Source organism: Gadus macrocephalus, chromosome 12, assembly GCF_031168955.1.
Source record: "Gadus macrocephalus chromosome 12, ASM3116895v1".
NCBI lineage: Eukaryota > Metazoa > Chordata > Actinopteri > Gadiformes > Gadidae > Gadus > Gadus macrocephalus.
In genome coordinates, this window is record NC_082393.1 from 24562882 (window position 1) to 24587249 (window position 24368).

The 24368-nt window shown below is 44.2% G+C and overlaps 3 protein-coding genes across 3 annotated transcripts; all 3 read left to right on the top strand.

Annotated features, from left to right (window-relative positions):
* Positions 1-1081: 1081 nt before the first annotated feature.
* Positions 1082-2834, top strand: LOC132468570 (granzyme B-like). Its single transcript, XM_060066296.1, has 5 exons — positions 1082-1136; positions 1337-1484; positions 1618-1804; positions 2012-2260; positions 2536-2834. The coding sequence occupies exons 1-5, from the start codon at positions 1082-1084 to the stop codon at positions 2698-2700; spliced, it is 804 nt and encodes a 267-aa protein (XP_059922279.1). The 3' UTR covers positions 2701-2834.
* A 1532-nt stretch (positions 2835-4366) lies between these two features.
* Positions 4367-5773, top strand: LOC132468572 (mast cell protease 3-like). The gene is made up of 4 exons (XM_060066297.1): positions 4367-4421; positions 4621-4771; positions 5166-5403; positions 5487-5773. Exons 1-4 carry the CDS (start codon positions 4367-4369, stop codon positions 5646-5648), a joined length of 606 nt encoding a protein of 201 aa, XP_059922280.1. The 3' UTR covers positions 5649-5773.
* A 9401-nt stretch (positions 5774-15174) lies between these two features.
* LOC132468509 (granzyme B-like) lies at positions 15175-16586 on the top strand. The gene is made up of 5 exons (XM_060066241.1): positions 15175-15285; positions 15491-15638; positions 15763-15904; positions 16045-16287; positions 16369-16586. Exons 1-5 carry the CDS (start codon positions 15231-15233, stop codon positions 16528-16530), a joined length of 750 nt encoding a protein of 249 aa, XP_059922224.1. The 5' UTR covers positions 15175-15230; the 3' UTR covers positions 16531-16586.
* The last annotated feature ends 7782 nt before the right edge of the window (positions 16587-24368 follow it).

The following is a 24368-nucleotide window of genomic DNA, read 5'->3' on the forward strand; positions in this document are numbered from 1 at the left end:
AAGGGGGAAGGAAGAAAGAAAGAAAGTGTGTTTGTTGGTGGAATTACACGGAATTACACTTCTTAGTGTGAGAAAACAAATGTATTTGTTTCCAAACCACAAGCACGGATGTTAAAGGCATGTCGCAGACAAGGTGTGACATCCTCTTCTTCCAAAATTCAGCCACACAATCCTTTTCTCATCACAAGAGGTGGTGAGTGTGCATGCTTGTGTGAACACAAGTGTGTGTGTGTGTGTGTGTGTGTGTGTGTGTGTGTGTGTGTGTGTGTGTGTGTGTGTGTGTGTGTGTGTGTGTGTGTGTGTGTGTGTGTGTGTGTGTGTGTGTGTGTGTGTGTGTGTGTGTGTGTGTGTGTGTGTGTGTGTGTGTGTGCACGCATAGATAAGATAAGATGAAAACCCAGAGAAGTCTGTAATTTGAATCACCAATGACAAGGAGCAGCTAACTTCCATTGAAAGAAACAATAAAAGCCTCCCATGGAACCAAACCACCAGCATGTCTTGATGAACATGTCTGTCTTCATGTCCTGCATCTGAATCTGGTGTCATTCTCAGGGATGGGAGTCCCTGGATGTCTTGGCAGCGACAGGCTGAGGCCTTCTCATGAGTGGATTAGCGGCCGCGTCTGAAACCCACTGGCTGGACATGAGACAGGTCTGCTGAGTGGCACACGCGCCACATTAGCGCTAAATCCTAGCCATGCCATACCGCAGGTATGCGGTCCTGACTAGGCGAGCCCCACCTGTTGGGCATACTCCACATGCCTGGGGCTGTGAGGGCCACAAAGGGCCCGCATGTAGGACACCCGCATCGGGTAATGGTTACAAGACAAACTATGTACCCTGTAGGCATCTAGCTAGGTTCTACCAGGTGTTATCTATCCTGAGAGCCCGAGGTCATCATGAATCATCTTAAGGGTTAATATGAGGTAGGAGGTCTAGTGTGAAGCGGAAGGAAGTGAAACTCACGCAGACTTCCGACAGTCTAGAAGGTTTATATAAAATACCTTCTTTGTCTGACGTTGAGCATATCTGGGGTATTCCAAGAGCATCTCGACATCCTGACACTGTTGTGTGCCTTCGTGATGAATCGCTTACACAAACTCCTCTTTATTGTGCTGGCATGTTCAGCGCAACAAGGTAAGAATGTTTTATAACAATGTGAATCATTTCATCATTTCATAAATAATAGATAGTATTTTTGACCGTCAAATGACATAATTAATATTTTTAATAAATATATTATTAACTGAATTTGGTACAAATTATGAAGTGTACATTTGGTTTATTTTCTGGCTTACCAATTTTAATGACAATGGTTTTTTGTTTTTCCGTATAAGCACTTGGAGGTACAATTATTAACGGGAGCGAAGTCCTGGCAAATTCATTGCCGTACATGGCTTCTGTGCAACACAATGGGAAACATATCTGTGGCGGATTTCTAATTGAAGAGAACATTGTACTTACTGCTGCCCACTGTGACAAAAAGTAGGTGAAATGTAGAAATGTTCAGACGTATGTAATTAATGATCGGAGGAAAATATTTGAATCACACATATTTGTATGGGAATGTATGTGTATCCAAGATATTAATAATTTGATATATTATTTTGTTATTCAGGGAGTTGACGGTTGTTCTGGGAACGAATGATCTACGACTACGCAAGGTCAAGAAAACTATGAGATACAACGTTGAAAAATGCAAACACGCAGACTTTGACAAATCTTCATTGGCGAATGACATAATGACGCTCACAGTGAGAACATACTTTTCCTACTTTAATCCAACATTTTATGTGTGTTATTTTGTGTAGATATGTAGATGTATGCTAAATATTTTGCTTGTACAACGAAAGGTTATATTATTTCATTTTTCATCCGTACCCTTGAAATCCCTTATTTTGTGTGGATAGGTCAGACGTATACAAAATACTTTGGTATAAATATCTTTGGTTTATTTTTTTCTTCCATACCATTGAAATCAATAAATGTCATGCTTGTTTATTTGTTTTTAGCTGTCAAGACCATCAAAAATGAAACCAATTAAACTTCCAAAAAATAATATGAAGATCAAAAATAACACCCCATGCCTTGTAGCCGGATGGGGTTCTATCAAAACTGGGGGCCCTACTGTTGATAAACTCAGAGAGGTCGATGTGGCTACTATTGACCAGAGGACCTGTCAGAAGGCATGGGGTCGTGAACGTCTCCCAGCCAAAACTATCTGTGCAGGTGGATACAAAACGGACAAAGGTTTTTGCCAGGTATGTGAATTCCATTTAGCATAAGTCCACCCTTCTAACAGATTCTTTGGGTGAATTATTTAGTGTTTTCGAGTAGTAGTTAGCAGTTTTTCAGCGGGATTCTTGTTGATGGAATAGTATAATTTGATAACAACCATACCATAGATTGAAACAAAACTTTTTCAATTGATCTGACTCAAGTGTGTGCGTTTCTAAGGTCCAGCTGTGATGCATGAGGTGGGCGGGACTTAGCCATCCTAAGATTCTCAGGGTGAATATGATTTGTTATTTTACAGGGTGATTCCGGAGGACCTCTGGTGTGCAGCAAGATGGCTGTTGGAATTGTATCGTTTTATTACAACGGTACCTGTGACTTGCCAGACTTACCTAACGTCTACACTGAGATAAAACAGTTTCTGCCATGGATTAATAACCCCAAGAGAAAATGCAAGATTGATTAGTGTGTATTTTTATATATTCAAGCTAAATGTGCAATGCTGTGTTTTGTAGATTGTTGAAAGATGTAGACCGTAGGCTATATAGTTGCATTATATTCCACTTGCATCAGGCAGTGCTTCTTAACAATATTAAATAAAATTCCTCCACAGCAAACACTTATTTTCTGACTCTGCACCATCATAGATCACCATTAAAGTGTTCTCAAATAAACTGTTAATGTGATCAATATAAATACATCAGTCAGGGCAAAAGTGATCTCAGGCATGGATCTTGTCAGAATAACCAACCGACCCAACCAACGGATGAGCGGGTTGGTTTGCATTGGACTATGCAGCATGCCCGTGGAAGCCCGAAACCATTGCTGCCGCGCGTTAACATTATCCAACATCTCCATCTACAGGAATATCCGGAAAAAGCTCCATCTTTATGTATTCCACAACCACAGTCATATATTCCAATCACCTAGAGTTGCTGGAGCATCAAATAAAGTTCAAAGAAATATTCAAGAAAAGATGGACAGTTGAACTTGAGAAATATGTTATCCAAAGTCCTAGTCTACATTCTGTGGTGATCTTTGGCTGCTGGCTATCAGCGAAGGACAAAAATATCAATGCTAAAGGAAAGTTTTGTCTAATCGCAGAATACCCTTTTTCTCACTAAGGGCAGAGTACTTTTTCCACTCCTAACAGAATACTCTTTTGCAGTAAGGGCAGAGTAATTATGTGTCACTCCCTTCAGAATAGTCTTGTCCCTTAGAGCAGAGTACCTATGTCGCTAATGGCAGGATACTTTTTTTTTCATGGGGCATACGTCTTCCCCACACAGATGGTAAAGTAGTCATCACAATGAAGTTCTTGTGACATTGTCAACATTAATGTCCACATTTAAATGAGTTATATTTTTTCACTTTGTCTTTTTAGGGAGTTCAAACAGTATTTGGCTCATGGCTAAAGACTTGAATGATTATATTTGTCATTGCAAACAATGATAAATCTGAAGAAGAATGAAGCTATAAACTTTGGTGATTCAATGACTCAGGCCATTTGATGAGTTCCCTCGGGTGCAGTCCTATAGGAGCCAAGCAGCGGATCTGGGGAACAGAATACCAATTGGACCGGCTCCCACAATAGACCATGTCATATTAAACAAACTTGAGAAACTTCTCAAATAGTTTAATATTGTCACGGTTAGCAGGCAGGTAGGCCCCAATCGCAGACAGTTCAGGTAGAAGGATAATTTCCCCGCGGGGAACGCGGGGAACACCGGGAACACACAGGACACAACTCACCACAAAGTAAAATGATCCCACAAGGAATAAAGGAAAGACAAGGGCTTAAATACCAAACACACAGGGCAAGCAACGAGTAACAGCTGAAACACATTCGGGGAGGGAGCAGTAGTCACACAGGAGGGAAACCTGACATGGGGAGAAACAAGACCGATACAAAAGTAAAACAGGTAACACACCAAAACAAGACAAGAAACCGACAGACCATGACAGATATGAGGTAGGAGGTCTAGCAGGAAGTGGAAGGAAGTGAAACTAGAGCAGACTTCCTGCTGTCTAGATGGTTTATCATTTTTAGGTTGTATAACGTTGAGCAAAGGTCCACGTCTGGGGTACACTAAGAGCATCTCAACATCCTCACGCTGTTGTTTATCACTGTGATGTATCGCTTACTCAAACTCCTCTTTATTGTGCTGGCATGTTCAGCGCTACAAGGTAGGAATGTTCTAAAACAATTAGAATCATTCTTTAATAAATAATAAATTAGAGTGTATTTTGGACCGTCAAATGTCTTCATTAATATTTTTAATGAATACAATAATTAACTGAATTTGGTCAAATTATGAAATGTATGTTTGGTTTGTTTTCTGGCTTACCAATACAAGTGACAATTGTTTTTGTTTTTCTGTGTAAGCACTTGGAGGTTCAATTATTAACGGGAGAGAGGTCCCGGAAAATTCATTGCCATACATGGCTTATGTGGAAGACAAAATTGAGGGATATTACTGTGGTGGATTTCTAATTAAAAAGGACATTGTACTTACTGCTGCCCACTGTGACTTCAAGTAGGTGAAATGTAAAAATGCAAGTGGTAATTATTGCTGGGAGGGAAATATTTGAATCACACATATTTGTATGGGAATGTATGTGTATGGACTCCAAGATTTAATACATTTATATTTAATTTGTTATTCAGGGAGTTGACGGTTGTTCTGGGAACCAATGACCGCCGCAAGGTCAACAAGAAAATGAGATACAACGTCAAAAAATGTAAACATCCTGGCTTTATAAACGTTTCGTCTGGGAATGACATAATGATGCTCAAAGTGAGAATTACTTTTAAAGTTTCTTATCATTTACATGATGCAACATGACCAACAAACCATTCATATGTATATTAATATGCTCCACACAGTACCTTGAAATCAATTCATTGTTTGAATGTTCCTAGCTTTCAAGACCCACCACAATTCAACCAATTCGACTTCCAAATAAGAGGACCGAGAGAATCAAAGACAATGCGGCGTGTTTTGTAGCTGGATGGGGCGCCACTGGACGCCGTGCTAGGGGCTCTCAACTGAGAGAGGTCGATGTGTCTACTATCAACCGGAAAACCTGTGAGAAGGCATGGCGTAATAAACTGCCAGCCAATATTATCTGTGCAGGTGGATACAGAACAAAGAAAGGTTTTTGCCAGGTATGTGAATTCTATTTAGCATCAGTCCACTTTGCTAATTGATTTTTGGGGTGTATTATATTGTGGTTTTGATTTTTTTTCAGGGGGATTCTGGTGGACCTCTTGAATGCAACAAGATGGCGGTTGGAATAGCATCATTTAACAACCATACCTGTCACTACCCAGATGTACCTAACGTCTACACTGACATAGCAAAGTTTCTGCCATGGATTAATAACCCAAAGAGAAAATGCAAGAATGATTAGTGTGTATTTTTATATATATTCAAGCTAAATGTGCAATGCTGTGTTATCCAGATTGTTTGAAGAGGTACACTGTAGGCTATATAGTTTCATTATATTCCAGTTTTATCAGGCAGTGCTTCTTAACAATATTCAATAAACTTCCTCCACAGCAAACCCTTTTATTTTCTGACTCAGCATCATCATAGAACACCATTAAAATGTTCTCAAATAAACGGTTAATGCGATCCATATAAATGCATCAGTCAGGGCAAAGATAATCTCAGTTATGGATCTTGTTGTCAGAATAACCAACCCACTCAACCAACGGCTGAATGGGTTGGTTTGCATTGGACTAGGCTGTCGCACCATCTTCATTTGTTCCAGAACCACAGTCACATATTAAAATCACCTAGAGTTGGTGGAGCATCAAATAAAGTTCAGAGTAAGATTCAAGAAAAGATGGACAGCTTAACGTGGGAAATTTGCTATCCAAAGTCCTAGTCTACATCGGTGGGGATCTTTGGCTGCTGGCTATCAGCGAAAGACAAACGTATGAATACCAAAGGATAGTTTCCTTTGGTATATGGGGGGGGGGGGGGGGGGGTGCTACGCTGACGGTTTCGGGCCGCCCTGACAATTGCTCCCGCGCCCCCTCGCTTCTCCGTTCGCGTCGTATATTTTAATTGATATATTTTTTAATTAAGGGCGCCACCAGAGGGCGCCCCCAACGCATTTGTCGCCCTAGGCGGTCGCCTAGCTCGCCTATGCCGATCGCCGGCCCTGGCTAGGAGTATGAAAAAAGACTTTCTGCGAGAAAAAAAAAGGTGAGAAACTTGTCTCAAAACAACTATTCTTAATAGTCACAACTAGGAAGCACATTCCGGCTAAATACAATCCGAAAAAACTTTTGTGAATGTGGCAAGGTGGTGGGCAAAAGGAAAATAAACTAAAAGATCTAACTAAGAAATAAGAAAAAGGAACCGACAACGCCACCCTGGGAATTTCACCTCAGGGAATTTATGTAAAGTGCAAAGCACACAGGTAAGTCCACTCGTTTAGAAGGCATGAGACGTAGTTCAAATGTTATAGAAAAATACAATTTATTAAATAACTTCTTTCCTTTTCAATGCAAAATCTTCACCATGCAACCAAACGAAAACAAACAATACACACAAAATAGTTGAGATAAACGCAAAACTAAATAAGTAATCAAATCAAAAGAAAACAAACAATACACACAAAATAGTTGAGATAAACGCAGAACTAAATCAGTAATCAAACCAAAAGAAAAACAATACACACAAAATAGTTGATAAACGCAGAACTAGATAAGTAATCAAACCAAAAGAAAACAAATCATTCAAATAATTAGAACACACATCAACACTCATGCACACACGGATGGGGGGAAACCCCGGTTAAAAGGCACACTGGATGAGCACCCTTGGTAGAACTACTCGGGGGGGGGGGGGGGGGGTGCGCCGCAGCGACAGGCGGCAGTAGGCACGAGGTGCCAGCCGGAGCAAAGCACGTGAAGTAAACAACGCGGCGGAAGCAGCAGTGAAGCGGAGTAGCGTGGAAAGGCAATATCAGCCAGCAATGCAGAGTAGCGTGGGAAGGCAAGATCAGCCTGGCAAAGCAGCAGCGAAGCAGAGTAGCGTGGGAAGGCAAGATCAGCCTGGCAAAGCAGCAGCGACCCCAATGAGCTGATTGCAGTTGGTCCTGTTTACGACCAAACATGATGTTAGTGTGGCTACATAAAACAGAAATGCTACAGTTGTTTGCTATGCTAACACATACCTGTTTACGACCAAACACTGGCATACACACACACACACACACACTCGCGTTCACACAGGAGGAGGGAGTGAGAGAGGACTCCGGCCGTCATCAGCGTTTACCTGAGAACACACTAGCGTTAGCCATCAGACAGCATCAACTACATTGCCACGAAAGAATACTTAAAATAACTTGCTTACAAGAACTTACACCATAGCTCGCACGAAAACCCTGAAGCAGCAACAAATAGTCGCCCTATCGGACCAGACTACCTTTTGGCCCGGAAGTGACGCGCAAGTGACAGGAGCGCAAAAAGAAAGAGGCAGGTGGAGGATGGCTGCTTTTATACCGCCCACATCATGACGGCCACTAGTGGTACTTAACCGTGACTAACATGGATAGCACCTCTATCCTGCTACATTCTACCCCACCTTCTTGGATCGTCGTCCCGACGATCAACACAACAAGCTAACTCCAGGGTCTAAACAAGGCAGACACTGAGTTGGACACAGAAGCAGAAGGGTTGGCCACTTGCACCTCTCCAGCAGGCCGCGGAAGACGATGCACATTCGGGTGCTGACCAGCCGTTTGACGTGGGGTCCGGCGTGGACCCATGTTGCTGGAATCAGGGCAAGTGACCAAAGGAGAACATGAGGATGCCCCCGGGTTTGGAATTGATGAAGGCCCTTGGGACATAATTGGTCCGGCGGATGGTATGGCAGAATTTGCCACAAAAGGTCGTTGGTCAAGGACTAACAAATCATACTCAAATGGAGGCTCCTCTTCTGGAGATGGTTCGTCCCTGGGTGACGAGTTGTGGGAAGAGGCAGGACGAGGTGAGTCCACCCCTACGACCGCCTTCAGCATAGTGCGGTGGACCTGTCTGCCCTTTGTCTCATCGTCTACTGGCGCAATAGTATACACTGAGCCACCCTCTCTAGGCATCCTCAACACTCGATACTTCATCGAGCTCCACCGATCTCGGGTCTTCTGGGGCCCCCTGGCCCTGAAGTCGCGCAAGTACACCAACTGCCCTTCCTGCAAAGGCAAATCTATTACATGCTGATCATGGACTCGTCTTCGCCGAGCGGCAGCATGTTTCAAGCGCTCCCTTGCGCCTTCAAAGGCCACCTCCAAGCGGGCTTGATGCTCTTGCACCCACTCATGGATGGACCCCCCGACCGGGCTCTCGACCCTACCCAACAAGAAATCAAGTGGTAGCCTTGGTTCCTGCCCGAACATCAAGGCAAAGGGAGATTCTCCCGTTGATTGGTGGGGAGTCGTGTTGTAACAATAAAGGACGTGAGGAAGACACGTATGCCAATCCCTTTTACGAGACACTGGCAGAGTACGCAGCAGGTTGTGGAGTGTCCGGTTAAACCGCTCGCATTGACCATTTCCTTCGGGGTGGTACGGGGTAGTACGTGATTTTACGATGCCATACAAGTTACACAATTGTTGAATGAGCGAGCTTTCGAAGTTACGGCCCTGGTCAGAATGCAAACGAGCGGGGACACCAAACTTATAAAACCACTCTGACACCAAAACCCTTGCTACAGTGGTTGCGCGCTGGTCCCGAGTAGGGATAGCCATGGTGTACTTACTAAAAACATCAGTAAGGACCAAAACGCTCTCTAGACCATTCTGGGCCGGCTCTAGAGTAGTGTAGTCGATGGCAAGGATTTCGTTGGGGCGGGAAGCCAAGAGATGTCCCATGACTCCGTGCACCCTTGGGTGAACATCCTTGGCCACTTGACACCTCTCACATTGCTGACACCAACGGGCTACATCGGAGGACATAGCAGGCCAGTAGCATCGAGACCGGAGAAGCGCCAGTGTTCGCTCCACCCCCTGGTGACCATGCTCTTGGTGCACTTGGGTCAGGACCTCGTCTCTCAGTACATTGGGTAACAACAGCTGGTACATGGCTTCAGCACCATCAGGTCGGAACACTTTTCGGTACAGGACATCATCCCTCTCAAGCAGGCGATCCCACTGCCGCAGCAACACTAGCGTAGCTTGGGAGAGCTGTGCCCGCTCCTCACTACTAGGACGCTGCTTCCTCCTCCAAAACACCAACAGTTCCTGTATCACAGGGTCAGTCTGTTGAGCGAGACGAAGTTCAGGCGGAGTAAGCTGTGGCATGGCTGTGATGGTAGCTTGGGTGGCCTCTGCCTTTCCCAAACCCAACGCTTGCTGCAAAGCCTTCGGTATGGCTGTCCCTGGAAGCATCGCCTCTACATCCTGGGGACCAGATGGGTGCTGACGAGAGAGAGCATCGGCATTGGTGTTGCTCTTCCCTGATCGATACTTGATCTCGAAATCGAAAGAGGCTAGCTGGGCTGCCCACCTCTGCTCAGTAGCAGCCAGTTTAGCAGAAGACAAATGACTGAGGGGGTTGTTATCAGTATACACAACACATCTATTTCCCAACAAGTACTCTCTGAACTTCTCTGTCATGGCCCACTTAAGGGCCAAGAACTCGAGTTTCATAGAGCTATTGTTCGCCATGTTCCTCTCTGTAGGTCGCAGGCCCCTGCTAGCATAGGCTATCGGCCTCACCTTGCCCGCCTGAGTCTGAGAGAGGACTGCGCCTAAGCCACCATAGCTTGCATCGACCTCCAGAATGAATGGAAGGGTGAAGTCTGCATAAGCCAACACGGGCGCAGTGGTGAGCTTCGCTTTCAGTGTTTCAAAGTTCTTGTTACACTCTTCAGTCCAACACCTGGAAAACCGCTGGTCAGGCTTCTTGGTGCCACCACACTCAGCCACAGCCCTATGCAGAGGAGCTGCCAGTTTAGCGAATCCCTCCACAAACCGCCGGTAATAACTGGCGAAACCAAGGAAAGAACGAAGCTCCGAGGCAGTAGCGGGAAACGGCCAATTAGCAACCACTTCAATCTTGGCCGGATCTGTGGAGACACCATCAGCCGATATCACATGGCCCAAATAGTGCACCTCTTTACGAAAGAACGAGCACTTGCTAAGCTTGGCTTTAAGCCCCTCGCATTGAAGCCGCTCCAGCACCACTTTGAGTCGCTCCAGATGCTGTTCAATAGTGGAGGAGAACACAACAATATCATCAAGATATAACAATAAAGACTGACACTGCTGGTCACCAAAGATGCGTTGCATCAACCTTTGGAAAGTGCTGGGCGCATTACAGAGCCCAAAAGGCATTCTGTTCCACTCAAATAAACCGAAAGGTGTACAAAACGCGGTCTTTGGCCGGTCTGTCTCAGTGACTGGCACCTGGTGATAGCCACTGGTCAAGTCCAGGGTTGAAAACCAGCAAGCACCGGACAATGCGTCCAAAGACTCTTCTATGCGTGGTAGAGGGAAGGCGTCTCTGCGGGTCTTACGATTAAGCTGCCGGTAATAAACGCACATGCGTAGTTTGCCACCCTTTTTCCGTACCAACACAATCGGGGACGCGTAGGGGCTGCTACTCTCCCGAATTACTTGAGATGAGAGCAGTTGATTGATGTGTTCCTTCACCACCTCATACTCTGAGGGTGGAATGCGCCTATAACGCTGCGCCACTGGAGTATCATCAATCAAAGGAATGTCGTGGGAGATGAGGTTAGTACAACCCAGATCGGTGTCACTGGTGGAGAAAACTGAAGCGTAATGTCCAAGTAGTGACCTCACCTGACCCTGTTCACCAACCGACAATGGCGACACATCCACATCGTCCACCTGTTGCTGCACACTGGGTGAAGCTGTCTGGGAAGACACAGTGGCCACATTTGATGGCACCTCGGTGACTCCTGCAGGAAGGCTGACCACGTTCACGAAGTCCAGTGTGCCAACAACAGTGCGGGGGTACAACATAACATCGTTGCAGCCAACATTAATAACAGGTATATAGGCTGTACCCCTTATAACGCAAACTAAAGAAGGGGAAGCCAGCAACCCCGCAGGCAAACCAGCATCCAAAGGCTCAAAAAGTACCGTAGAACCTGAGTACTGCTCAGAACATGTGGCGGCCACCATTCTCATAACACCACCCGGAATCTGCCAGCTCCTCTTACCCCTGACCTTCACCGCCCCTGGAGTGTCTGAGGGAGATAGGCCACTTGCATGATGACACTGTTGCAGTGCCTGCACAACTGGCTTGGGGGCTTCAGAGATGCAGACCTGGGAGAACAACGCTACACCATGTTGGCCAAAAAGGTCCTGGTAGCACTTACGAATCACGTTCATCCCCAGGATACCAGGCACTCGAGAAGGCATGCCACCAGGCGGGTCCCTAACCACCAAAACACCGCATTGCGGCATCAATTTGCCACAAAGTTTCACGTCAAGTTCCAAATATCCGAGGTAAGGAATAGTCAGACCGTTGGCAGCTCTGAGCTCCAACCAATGACAAGAACGGAGGCGCTCCTGGCCCCAAGGTTCAAGATGTTGGCGAAAGAAGCTCTCAGAAATGGTAGACACCATGGAGCCGGTGTCCACCAGACAAGGGACCTTCATGCCGCCCATATCGACATCCAAATGGGGGCAAGACGAAATCAATCCAGACGCATCCATGTTATGTGAAACAGCTTGAGAGCCAGTGGCGGCCCCACCCGAACTGTGGCTCTGCAGTTCGATGGGCACTAGTTTTCCGACATGGAATGAGGGCGAGATTGTCGATCAGCATTCAAGGGGGGTCGTGAGGGAAGCTGTGAACGAGAGGGAACGCGCTCGCCATCACACTCATTTGCATAGTGTCCCGGCTGGTTACAACGCCTGCATATTAGAGGCCCAGGCCGTGGTGGACGACGGTACTGGTTGGAGTTTTGTAGCTGAGCAATGCTTCCCACAAGCTGATCAAGCTGCTCTTGTTGACGCTTCAACATCTCCCTCATCTCAGACACCGCGGTAGGTGGGGCAATAGCCTGGGGGGCACCATGAACACCATACTGGACACCATACACTAAGGGGACCGAGTGGCTGCGACCTCTCACACCACCAGGCAAACCCTCACGCTCCCATCGAATCGCCTCGGCCCTCACCTCAAGCAAGGTGCTATCAGGTTGGCGACGCACCAACTGCTTCAACTCGCGTCGCAAGGAACTATTCAAGATGTGCTCAACAAACTGATCTCTCAGAAGGGCCCCGGCGTGTGGCATGTCAGCGGGGGCGCACCGCTTCACTTTCCCCATGAGGCTCATCAACGCGAGGGAGAACTCCTGAAGCGTTTCTCCTTCTTGTTGACCTCTGGAAAAGAAAGCTTGCTGCACTGCAACATACGACTCTGAGCACCCATACAGCTCGTCTAAAATGGCAAGTATTCTAGCGGGGTCCTCTCTCTCAGAGGCAGAGCGATACTTTATCTCCTCCTTGGCCTCTCCCTCTAGGTGGTCGAACAAAAAAAACGCCTGGTCAGACCGGGACAGATGTCGAGCCCTCACACTCGCCTGCACCTCCTCCACCCACTCACTCAATCCTACGCCTGTCCTTCCCCTAAAGATGGTACACTTCCTATCTCTAGGCACAAAAATTAGTCTCTCTGCTACAGAGGGAACAGAAGTAGGAGAGGCAGCAGGTACTGCTGAAGAGGTAGACGGTAGAGCACTTGAGCCAGCCTGTCCCTGTCGCAACCGCTCATTATCTGCTTTTAACTGTGCAATCAGCTCTCTAAGTTCCTGAGTTTCCTCCTCCATGATTACTACAAACTCACTACACTACTAGTAGCTACGATGATGCAAAAGCACCACGAAAGTCAAACCTATAGTGAGGGAGAACCCCCTCACGAAGATCCACGAGGGGCCACTGCTGCTTTGTCTCTGATCGCCCCAATCTGCACGCACAAAAACAAAATTTAGATCGCACCAAATACAGCGAGCAACACAAAAAATAAAATAAAAATAAAATCAAACAAATATGTATACAAAGGAACACACGTCTCAGCCGTTCGAAAATAAAAGTGATCCTGCCGACAACGCCAAGTGTGGCAAGGTGGTGGGCAAAAGGAAAATAAACTAAAAGATCTAACTAAGAAATAAGAAAAAGGAACCGACAACGCCACCCTGGGAATTTCACCTCAGGGAATTTATGTAAAGTGCAAAGCACACAGGTAAGTCCACTCGTTTAGAAGGCATGAGACGTAGTTCAAATGTTATAGAAAAATACAATTTATTAAATAACTTCTTTCCTTTTCAATGCAAAATCTTCACCATGCAACCAAACGAAAACAAACAATACACACAAAATAGTTGAGATAAACGCAAAACTAAATAAGTAATCAAATCAAAAGAAAACAAACAATACACACAAAATAGTTGAGATAAACGCAGAACTAAATCAGTAATCAAACCAAAAGAAAAACAATACACACAAAATATTTGATAAACGCAGAACTAGATAAGTAATCAAACCAAAAGAAAACAAATCATTCAAATAATTAGAACACACATCAACACTCATGCACACACGGATGGGGGGAAACCCCGGTTAAAAGGCACACTGGATGAGCACCCTTGGTAGAACTACTCGGGGGGGGGGGGGGGGGTGCGCCGCAGCGACAGGCGGCAGTAGGCACGAGGTGCCAGCCGGAGCAAAGCACGTGAAGTAAACAACGCGGCGGAAGCAGCAGTGAAGCGGAGTAGCGTGGAAAGGCAATATCAGCCAGCAATGCAGAGTAGCGTGGGAAGGCAAGATCAGCCTGGCAAAGCAGCAGCGAAGCAGAGTAGCGTGGGAAGGCAAGATCAGCCTGGCAAAGCAGCAGCGACCCCAATGAGCTGATTGCAGTTGGTCCTGTTTACGACCAAACATGATGTTAGTGTGGCTACATAAAACAGAAATGCTACAGTTGTTTGCTATGCTAACACATACCTGTTTACGACCAAACACTGGCATACACACACACACACACACACTCGCGTTCACACAGGAGGAGGGAGTGAGAGAGGACTCCGGCCGTCATCAGCGTTTACCTGAGAACACACTAGCGTTAGCCATCAGACAGCATCAACTACATTGCCACGAAAGAATACTTAAAATAACTTGCTTACAAGAACTTACACCATAGCTCGCACGAAAACCCTGAAGCAGCAACAAATAGTCGCCCTATCGGACCAGACTACCTTTTGGCCCGGAAGTGACGCGCAAGTGACAGGAGCGCAAAAAGAAAGAGGCAGGTGGAGGATGGCTGCTTTTATACCGCCCACATCATGACGGCCACTAGTGGTACTTAACCGTGACTAACATGGATAGCACCTCTATCCTGCTACATGAAGATACAGCAAGAAGTGAGGGGGGCAGAGGTAATAAATAGGCATGAGGACCGCAGAGGTGCGGATTCAGGATACCATTCACCAGTAGAAACTGGAGTGCTGAACTCATAATAGGGGAGACAACATGTAGCAATACATTGATGCCTATGAGTATGCCTGTGGATACCTGTGGATGTGTCTGTTTTACTCTTGGGAAACATTCTAGTTAAATGGTGTAAATAGCCGCATTAGTTAAAGTTACATAGTGCAGGTTTAGCTAAAACAGATAAAGAATGAGGGTGGAATTAGTTAAAAGAACCAAACTGAAATAATGCAGCAGTCCCTTTCAAAGGAAGACATGAGAACCTAAATGTGAGATCTTCACACCGACACGTGAGTCAGATACGGTGCACAGAGGTCTCTGTAGTTCAGAGCGGACGTGTTGCTGAGTGTGGTTAACAGGCATTACAGTGCAAAACTCGCATGACCACAATGTTCCCGTCATCTGTAAGGTCCAACGTCATCTTCACAAGAGGCCGTGTACGTTAAAATCTTGGTTATGTTAAGAGCATCTCAACCTGCTTGTGACGCATCACTTTTCAGCGTGCTGCGTGCCATCGTGATGTTTCGCTTACACACGCTCCTCTTTATTGTGCTGGCATGTTCCGTGCAAAAAGGTAAGAACATTTTATAACAATATACCTACACAGTAATGATCAAATAGATGATTTTTATTGATTGGGAAATTACCAATAGTGCATCAGTTATCTGCATTATCCCAAAATGTAACATACATATTATAATGTATCTGTTGTGCTTGTGTATAGCTCTAATTTCTGCCTTTGAAAAAACATTAACTCTTTGCTTCGTTTTAATTTTAAGCACTTGGAGGGGAAATTATTAAAGGAAAAGAAGTCCCGCCAAATTCATTGCAGTACATGGCTTCTGTGCAAAACAACGGGAAACATTACTGTGGCGGATTTCTAATCAAGAAGGACATTGTACTTACTGCTGCCCACTGTTTCATCAAGTAGGTGACATGTAGACATTTACGGAGAACTGTAAGATGTATAATGGCAGGTGGGGAATATTCAAATATTTGCATTTTTAAGATAATAATATATATGAATGGCTGCTTTCATCACTGTATGCAGGAAGAATTCTAATTTGACAGTAGTTTTGGGAACCAATGACCTCCGCAAGGTCAATGAGAGCACAATGAGATACAACGTCGAAAAATGTAAACATCCTGGCTTTTTAAACGTTTCGTCTGGGAATGACATAATGATGCTCAGAGTGAGAACATACTTTTTCTACTTTTTATCTTATATTTTTTATTTCGTGTAGATAGTAGATGGATACCAAATATTTTGCTTGTACAACCAAATGTTTGATTTTATTTTTTATCTCCGTCCCCCTGAAATCAAAAATTGTAGCTGTCAAGACCATCAAAAATAAAACCAATTAAACTTCCAAATAAGAAGATGAAGATCAAGAAGAACACCACATGCCTTGTAGCCGGATGGGGTTACATAAAAAGTGGGGGGCCTAGAGTTGCTAAACTTAGAGAGGTCGAAGTGGCTACTATTGACCGGAGGACTTGTCAGCGGGAATGGGCAACTCTCCCAGCCAATACTATCTGTGCAGGTGGATACAAAACGAAGAAAGGTTTTTGCCAGGTATGTGAATTCCATTTAGCATGAGTCCACTTTGCTAATAGATTCTTTGGGTGACTTACTTTGCGGTTTTGATTTTTTCAGGGGGATTCTGGTGGACCTCTTGTATGCAATACGGTGGCTGTTGGAATAGTATCATATACCGGCAGTACCTGTGACTACCCACATCTACCGAATGTCTACACTGACATAACAAAGTTCCTGCCATGGATTAGTGACCCCAAACCAAAATGCAAGATTGATTAGTGTGAATTTTCATATGCAAGCTAAATGTGCAATGCTGTGTTTTGTAGATTGTTTGAAGATGTGTAGACCATAGGCTATATAGTTTCATTATATTCCAGTTGTATCAGGCAGTGGTTCTTAACAATATTCAATAAACGTCCTCCACAGCAAACCCTTTTATTTTCTGACTCAGCATCATCATAGAACACCATTAAAAAGTTCTCAAATAAATGGTTAATGCGATCAATATAAATACATCAGTCAGGGCAAAAATGATCTCAGGCAAGGATCTTATTGTCATAATAACCAACCCACTCAACCAACGGCTAAGCGGGTTGGTTTGTGTTGGACTAGGCAGCATGCCTGTTGAAGCACCAAAACCATTGCTGCCGCACGTTAACATTATCCAACATCTCCATCTGCTGGATTATCCGGAAAAAGCACCATCTTTTTGTGTTCCAGAACCACAGTCATATATTCCAATCACCCAGAGTTGGTGGAGCATCAAATAAAGTTCAGAGAAAGATTCATGATCAGAAGGACAGTTGAACTTGGGAAATGTGTTATCCAAAGTCCCAGTCTACATCCTGTGGGTACCTTTGGCTGCTGGCTATCAGCGAAAGACAAAAGTATGAATGCCAAAGGATAGTTTCCCATCAGGCTACGCTTTTTGTATAACCCAAAGAGAAAATGCAAGAATGATTTGTGTGTATTTTTTATATATATATTCAAGCTAAACGTGCAATGCTGTGTTTTCCAGATTGTTTGAAGATGTAGACCGTAGGCTATATAGTTGCATTATATTCCAGTTGTATCAGGCAGTGCTTCTTAACAATATTCAGACCACTCAGACCCAGCGGGCCCTGGAAGAGCCCAGGACCACCGTAGATCAATGGCAGACCCTCCACTATCAACAGGCCCTCGCTAATCCTTTAGTCTGCCATTTGTTCAGGGGCCAGAATTGCGAGACCCTGAAATAAGGATCAGACCTCATTTTGTGACAGAAACCACGTTGTATAACGCTAGCCGCCCCAGACGGATGGATGTGTATGAGGTTTGTGTGCGTGTGGGTTGTGAGTTTATGAGTGTGTTATCATGTTTGGCCCACCATCTAGCTCCCTTGCGCTCTTATTGTGGGTGCGTGTTTGTGTTTGCGTCCACGTACACGTGTGGGTTTGTTGGTGTATTTGCAAGGAATTACACTTCTTAGTGTGAGAAAACAAATGTATTTGTTTCCGAACCACAAGCCCGTACGTTAAAGGCATGTCGCACACAAGGTGTACAATTTCTTGCAAAATTCAGGCCCACAATCCTTTTCTCATCACAAGAGGTGGTGAGTGTGCATGCTTTTGTGCACACGTGTGTGTGTGTGTGTGTGTGTGTGTGTGTGTGTGTGTGTGTGTGTGTGTGTGTGTGTGTGTGTGTGTGTGTGTGTGTGTGTGTGTGTGCACACATAGATTAGATAAGATAAAATCCCAGAGAAGTCTAATTTGAATCACCAATGACGAGGAGCAGCTAACTTCCATTGAAAGAAACAATAAAAGCCTCCCATGGAACCAAACCACCAGCATGTCTTGATGAACATGTCTGTCTTCATGTCCTGCATCTGAATCTGGTGTCATTCTCTGGGAGTCCTTGGATGTCTTGGCAGCGACAGGCTGAGGCCTTCTCATGAGTGGATTAGCGGCCGCGTCTGAAACCCACTGGCTGGACATGAGACAGGTCTGCTGAGCGGCACACGCGCCACATTAGCGCTAAATCCTAGCCATGCCATACCGCAGGTATGCGGTCCTGACTAGGCGAGCCCCACCTGTTGGGCATACTCCACATGCCTGGGGCTGTGAGGGCCACAAAGGGCCCGCATGTAGGACACCCGCATCGGGTAATGGTTACAAGACAAACGTTGTACCCTGTAGGCATCTAGCTAGGTTCTACCAGGTGTTATCTATCCTGAGAGCCCGAGATTGTCATGAATCATCATAAGGGTGATTAATTTGAGGTAGGAGGTGTAGTTTGAAGTGGAAGGAAGTGAAACTCACGCAGACTTTCTGCAGTCTAGAAGGTTTATATAAAATACCTTCTTCGTCTTCCCGAAGCTGGACAAGAGAGAGACAGTTCCAGCTGCGTCTCACTGGCACAGAGTCGGCGCTAAGCCAAAGCAACATACCAAAGTGAATCAACAAGTTCACTCAACACCAAATGCTAAGCTACCCAAAGCTAAAGTTACATGTATCAGCTGGATTAGCCCGTCACTCAAATCAACCCTGCCACTGAAGAACCGGTTCCTGCCACTTCAAGAGTCCACGAACGCGCCTGCCACCCATGCACCCCTGAGCCCCGAGATGCGTCCGGACGGACAGTGCGGACAGAGACGGAACAAGAACCAGTCGCCATGGAGGCGAGCTGCGCATGCCTCGGCCACCTGTGCACCCCTGACCCCTGAAATGTGTCCGGACGGACAGTGCGGACTGAGACGGAACAACCAGTCGCCACGGAGGCGGGCTGCGCATGTGTCTGCCACCGTCCAACAAGGGCCCATCTCAGAGAAAGCAGATGAACTAGACACTCTGATTATAGGAGACTCAACTATCAAGGATATAACCAGTAAGAAGATCAAAACATGCATCTTCCCATATGGAATGGTTAGTGATATCAACCATAAACTAGCCAAAATCATATTGGAAAACCCCAAAATCTCACAGATTATTGTGCATGCAGGATTTAATGATATTCAAAGAGAACAGTCAGAACTTCTGAAGAGGGATTACACTGATCTATTGGATACACTGGACAAAATACACATCAAGTCTTCCATCAGTGGACCCATACCAACAGTTGACAGGGGAATAAACAGATTCAGTCGTCTACTTGCACTGAATACATGGCTTTCCAGAGTCTGCAATGAAAGAGGAAGGGACTTTATTGACAATTTCAACTTATTCTGGGGGCGCAAATATCTTTTCAGAGCAGATGGCCTACACCCAAACAGGTTAGGCTCAAAACTGTTGAGGGACAATCTTCTCTTCTCGCTTTACGCACAGGCCACAATCTTGCCATGGTCTGACGCACAGGCCACAATCAGAGCACAGGTTGAGAAGAAGCGAGACTACAGCCTCCCCCACACAACTACTCTGCCACTATCTGACACACAGATAGCAGACAGCCCACAGACCTTGAAGAGAGACAACAGCCCGCCCGACGCCATTAACACTGTGCCCTCCCCCATCGCTGATGCTGGCTTGGCGAGGAACGGCCACCCCCCTCCTCTGCACTCCCCCATCGACGATGACCTCCAGCCTCATCTCTCCCATAGCCACAACAACAACTCCAGCCCCAATGTCTCCTCCCTTTGCGATTTTCCAGCCGAATTTAAGAAACTGGAACATGCTGGCATCAAACTTGCATCTGTGTCAATGATAGCATCGCCACGTCATGGCCGCAGGCTGCTAACACTGCTAACACCCAGGAGGATGGCGCCCCACCCCCGCCCCCGTACTGATAGTAGTCCTGAGTATTATTGAGACAAAAAAGGGTTCAGCCGTAGACACAGTATAAAGGAAGTTTCTCATAATCTGCTGAACCCAAGGTTGCCAACGTCAAAGCAGGGCAACTTTCGCATTCATGCTGTAACCACTAAGAGAGTAAACAAAGGGAAACTTAGACACACTGCTAACCTCACAAATCTCATATCTATTGCCTCCAAACCAAAAACAACCTTAAAGCCTATCAACAGCCCCATCAGGATGGCTCTACTTAATGTGAGGTCTCTTAATAACAAATCATTTTTAGTTAATGATTTTATTACCACTTCCAAACTGGATTTTATGTTTTTAACTGAAACATGGCTGGAACAAAATAACAGTGCAACCGTTCTGATAGAGACAGCCCCTCCCGACTATAACTTTTTTGATGCATGTAGATCTGGAAAAAGAGGTGGAGGGGTTGCTGCTATATTTAAAAATGTATTTCAGGGGAAACAGATGTTATTTGGTGATTTTCCATCGTTTGAATACCTTAGTGCTGTATTGAAATGCTCCCCCAGAGTTCTCCTATTAATTATTTACAGGCCACCCACATATTCTGCAAATTTTTTCGATGACTTCACAGAATTATTGTCTAGCATCTCCACAGAATTTGACTGTCTAGTTATAACTGGTGACTTCAATTTTCATACTGATGATTTGTACTTTTTAAAAAGGCCATCTCCTTGCTACCACCTCTAAACCCATGTTCTGCTGATGATCTTGTAGAAAACTTTCATTTGAAAATTTTGAAAGTCATAGATGTCATTGCACCTTATAAGGTTAAAACGATTTCTGGAAAGCAAAAGGCACCCTGGAGAAAAGCTGCTTCTGTAACAGCACAGAAAAAAGAATGCAGGAAGGTTGAACGCATCTGGCGTAAAACAAAACTTCCTATTCACCATGATATCTATAAAGAGAGCCTCCGTGCCTACAATTTAGACTTAAAAAATGCTAGAGAAACATTTTTCTCCAATATCATTAAAACCAACACTAATAATGCAAAAACCCTATTTGCAACTGTTGACAGACTGACCAACCCCCCAACAGAAATTCCACCTGATCTCCAGTCCACGCAGAAATGCAATGAGTTTGCAGCTTTTTATATTGATAAAATTGAAGGTATCAGACGCGCCATCAATATCTCCACGTCAAACAAAAATGTTGGACTACCACCCTGTTCAGGCAAAAATTACATGGCAAGGATGGCATGCTTTGATGTTATAGACTCGCAAAATCTTGTGGAAACTGTGACACAACTAAAGCCATCCACCTGTTGCCTTGATACTATACCTACCAACCTCTTTAAGAATGTTTTCGACTGCCTAGCAGTAGACATATTGCAGATAGTTAACAACTCTCTCCAGTCAGGCAAGTTCCCAAAAGCTTTGAAAACTGCAGTTATTAAACCCCTTTTAAAAAAGCGGAGCCTAGATGCCTCTATTATTAACAACTACAGACCAATATCAAATCTACCCTTCATAAGTAAAATCATTGAGAAAGTTGTCCTCCAGCAACTAAATCACTTCCTGGCATCAACTGGTTGCTATGACACCTTCCAATCAGGATTTCGACCCCTGCACAGCACTGAGACCGCCCTTATTAAAGTTGTAAACGACATCCGTCTTAACACAGACTCTGGCAAAACCTCAATACTAATGCTACTTGACCTCAGTGCTGCATTCGACACTGTAGACCATACATTACTTCTGGAAAGGTTAGAAAACTGGGTGGGGCTTTCAGGCACTGTCTTAAATTGGTTCAGGTCCTACCTACAAAATAGGAACTACTTTGTTTCCATTGGCGACTTTGTATCAGAATCAACCAATGTGACATGTGGAGTCCCACAAGGTTCGATCTTAGGACCCTCTTTATTCAACATCTACATGCTCCCACTAGGGCAAATCATGCAAAATAACAATATTGACCATCATTGCTATGCTGATGACACGCAAATCTATGTATCGCTATCACCAAATGACTATCGGCCCATAGATCTGCTGTGCCAGTGCATTGAGCAAGTGAAGGAATGGATGTGCCGAAATTTCCTTCAACTAAATGAGGACAAAACAGAGATAATTGTATTTGGTTCTAAAACGGAAAGGCTTAAAGTAACCCAACACCTTCACTCTCTGTCCCTGAAAACCTCAATCAAAGCCAGAAATCTAGGGGTTATCATGGATTCAGATTTACATTTTGACAGTCACATCAAATCAGTTACAAAATCTGCATATTATCACCTTAAAAATGTAGCAAGACTTAGAGGGCTCATGTCCACTGAAGACTTACAAAAACGTGTACATGCCTTTATCACTAGTAAGCTTGATTACTGCAATGGTCTCCTCACAGGTCTCCCAAAACAAACTCTGAGGAAGCTTCAGCTTGTTCAGAATGCTGCTGCTAGAGTTCTAACAAAGACCAAAAAATTTGATCATATTACACCAATTCTGAAATCGTTACATTGGCTTCCTGTAGGTCAGAGAATTGATTTTAAAATCATGTTGCTAACCTATAAATCCCTACATGGTTTAGGCCCAAAATATTTAACTGATATGCTTCCACTACATCAGCCTTCTAGACCACTAAGATCCTCTGAGACCAATCTGTTAATTATCCCCAGAGTAAACACAAAACATGGGAAAGCAGGATTTAGTTACTATGCAACAAATAGCTGGAATAAACTCCCAGAGGATTTAAGACTTGCCCCAACTCTGAGCACCTTTAAAACAAGACTGAAGACTTTTATGTTTGCTATAGCCTTCTGCTAAAATCTTAAATAACTTTGCCTCTATTTTCTATTTTAATACTAAAATGCCTTTTTATATTTTACCCATTTCTTTGCATATGTTTTTCTTTTACTTATCTATTATTTTATTTTATTGTATGACAATGTTTATATGTGAAGCACTTTGAGTCTGCCTTGTGTATGAAAAGTGCTATATAAATAAAGTTGCCTTGCCTTGCCTTGCCTAACGTTGAGCAAAGGTCCATATCTGGGGTATTCCAAGAGCATCTCGACATCCTGACACTGTTGTGTGCCTTCGTGATGAATCGCTTACACAAACTCCTCTTTATTGTGCTGGCATGTTCAGCGCAACAAGGTAAGAATATTTTATAACAATGTGAATCATTCTTTCATAAGTATTAGAGTGTATTTTTGACCGTCAAATGACTTAATTAATGTTTTTAATAAATACAATAATTAACAGAATTTGGTACAAATTATGAAATGTATATTTGGTTTATTTTCTGGCTTACCAATTTTAATGACTAATTGTTTTTGTTTTTCCGTATAAGCACTTGGAGGTACAATTATTAATGGGAGAGAGGTCCCGCCAAATTCATTGCCGTACATGGCTTCAGTGCAACACAAGGGGGAACACATCTGTGGCGGATTTCTAATTAAAGAGGACATTGTACTTACTGCTGCCCACTGTGACAAAAAGTAGGTGAAATGTAGAAATGTTTCGACGTATGCAATCAATGATTGGAGGGAAATATTTGAATCACACATATTTGTATGGGAAAGTATGTGTATCCAAGATACTAATAATTTGATACTTAATTTTTTAATCAGGGAGTTGACAGTTGTTCTGGGAACGAATGATCTACGCAAGGTCAAGAAAACAATGAGATACCACGTTAAAAAATGCAAACACGCAGACTTTGACAACTCTTCCTTAGCAAACGACATAATGACGCTCAAAGTGAGAACATACCTTTTCTACTTTTATCCAACATCATATATTTGTTATTTGGTGTATAGGTAGATTTGGGAACATTTATTTTCCTCTGTACCATTGAAATTAATAATTGTAATGCTTGTTTGTTGGTTTTTAGCTGTCAAGTCCATCACAAATAGAACCAATTCAACTTCCAAATGGCAAAATGAAGATAAAAAATAACACCCCATGCCTTGTAGCCGGATGGGGTTCTATCATGAGTGGGGGCCCTGGAGTTGAGAAACTTAGAGAGGTCGATGTGGCTACTATTGACCGGGGGATTTGTCAGCGGAAATGGCCAAAACTCCCAGCTAAAACTATCTGTGCTGGTGGATACGAAACGAATAAAGGTTTTTGCCAGGTATGTAAATTCCATTTAGCATAAATCAACTATGATAACAGATTCATTGGGTGAATTATTGTGTGTTTTTGATTTTTTTCAGGGGGATTCTGGTGGACCTCTTGTATGCAATTCGATGGCTGTTGGATTAGTATCATATACCGGCCGTACCTGTGACTACCCACATCTACCGAATGTCTACACTGACATAACAAAGTTTCTGCCATGGATTAGTGACCCCAAATTGTATTATTATATATTCAAGCTAAATGTGCA

Excerpts from the sequence above, each read along its gene's own strand:
- LOC132468570 (XM_060066296.1), top strand. The coding sequence starts at position 1,082 with ATGAATCGCTTACACAAACTCCTCTTTATTGTGCTGGCATGTTCAGCG. Across the intron at positions 1,485-1,617 it reads GCTGCCCACTGTGACAAAAA|GGAGTTGACGGTTGTTCTGG; the intron begins GTAGGTGAAATG and ends TTTGTTATTCAG. Across the intron at positions 2,261-2,535 it reads CGGACAAAGGTTTTTGCCAG|GGTGATTCCGGAGGACCTCT; the intron begins GTATGTGAATTC and ends GTTATTTTACAG.
- LOC132468572 (XM_060066297.1), top strand. The coding sequence starts at position 4,367 with ATGTATCGCTTACTCAAACTCCTCTTTATTGTGCTGGCATGTTCAGCG. Across the intron at positions 4,772-5,165 it reads GCTGCCCACTGTGACTTCAA|ACCCACCACAATTCAACCAA; the intron begins GTAGGTGAAATG and ends CTAGCTTTCAAG. Across the intron at positions 5,404-5,486 it reads CAAAGAAAGGTTTTTGCCAG|GGGGATTCTGGTGGACCTCT; the intron begins GTATGTGAATTC and ends ATTTTTTTTCAG.
- LOC132468509 (XM_060066241.1), top strand. The coding sequence starts at position 15,231 with ATGTTTCGCTTACACACGCTCCTCTTTATTGTGCTGGCATGTTCCGTG. Across the intron at positions 15,639-15,762 it reads GCTGCCCACTGTTTCATCAA|GAAGAATTCTAATTTGACAG; the intron begins GTAGGTGACATG and ends CACTGTATGCAG. Across the intron at positions 15,905-16,044 it reads ATGACATAATGATGCTCAGA|CTGTCAAGACCATCAAAAAT; the intron begins GTGAGAACATAC and ends CAAAAATTGTAG.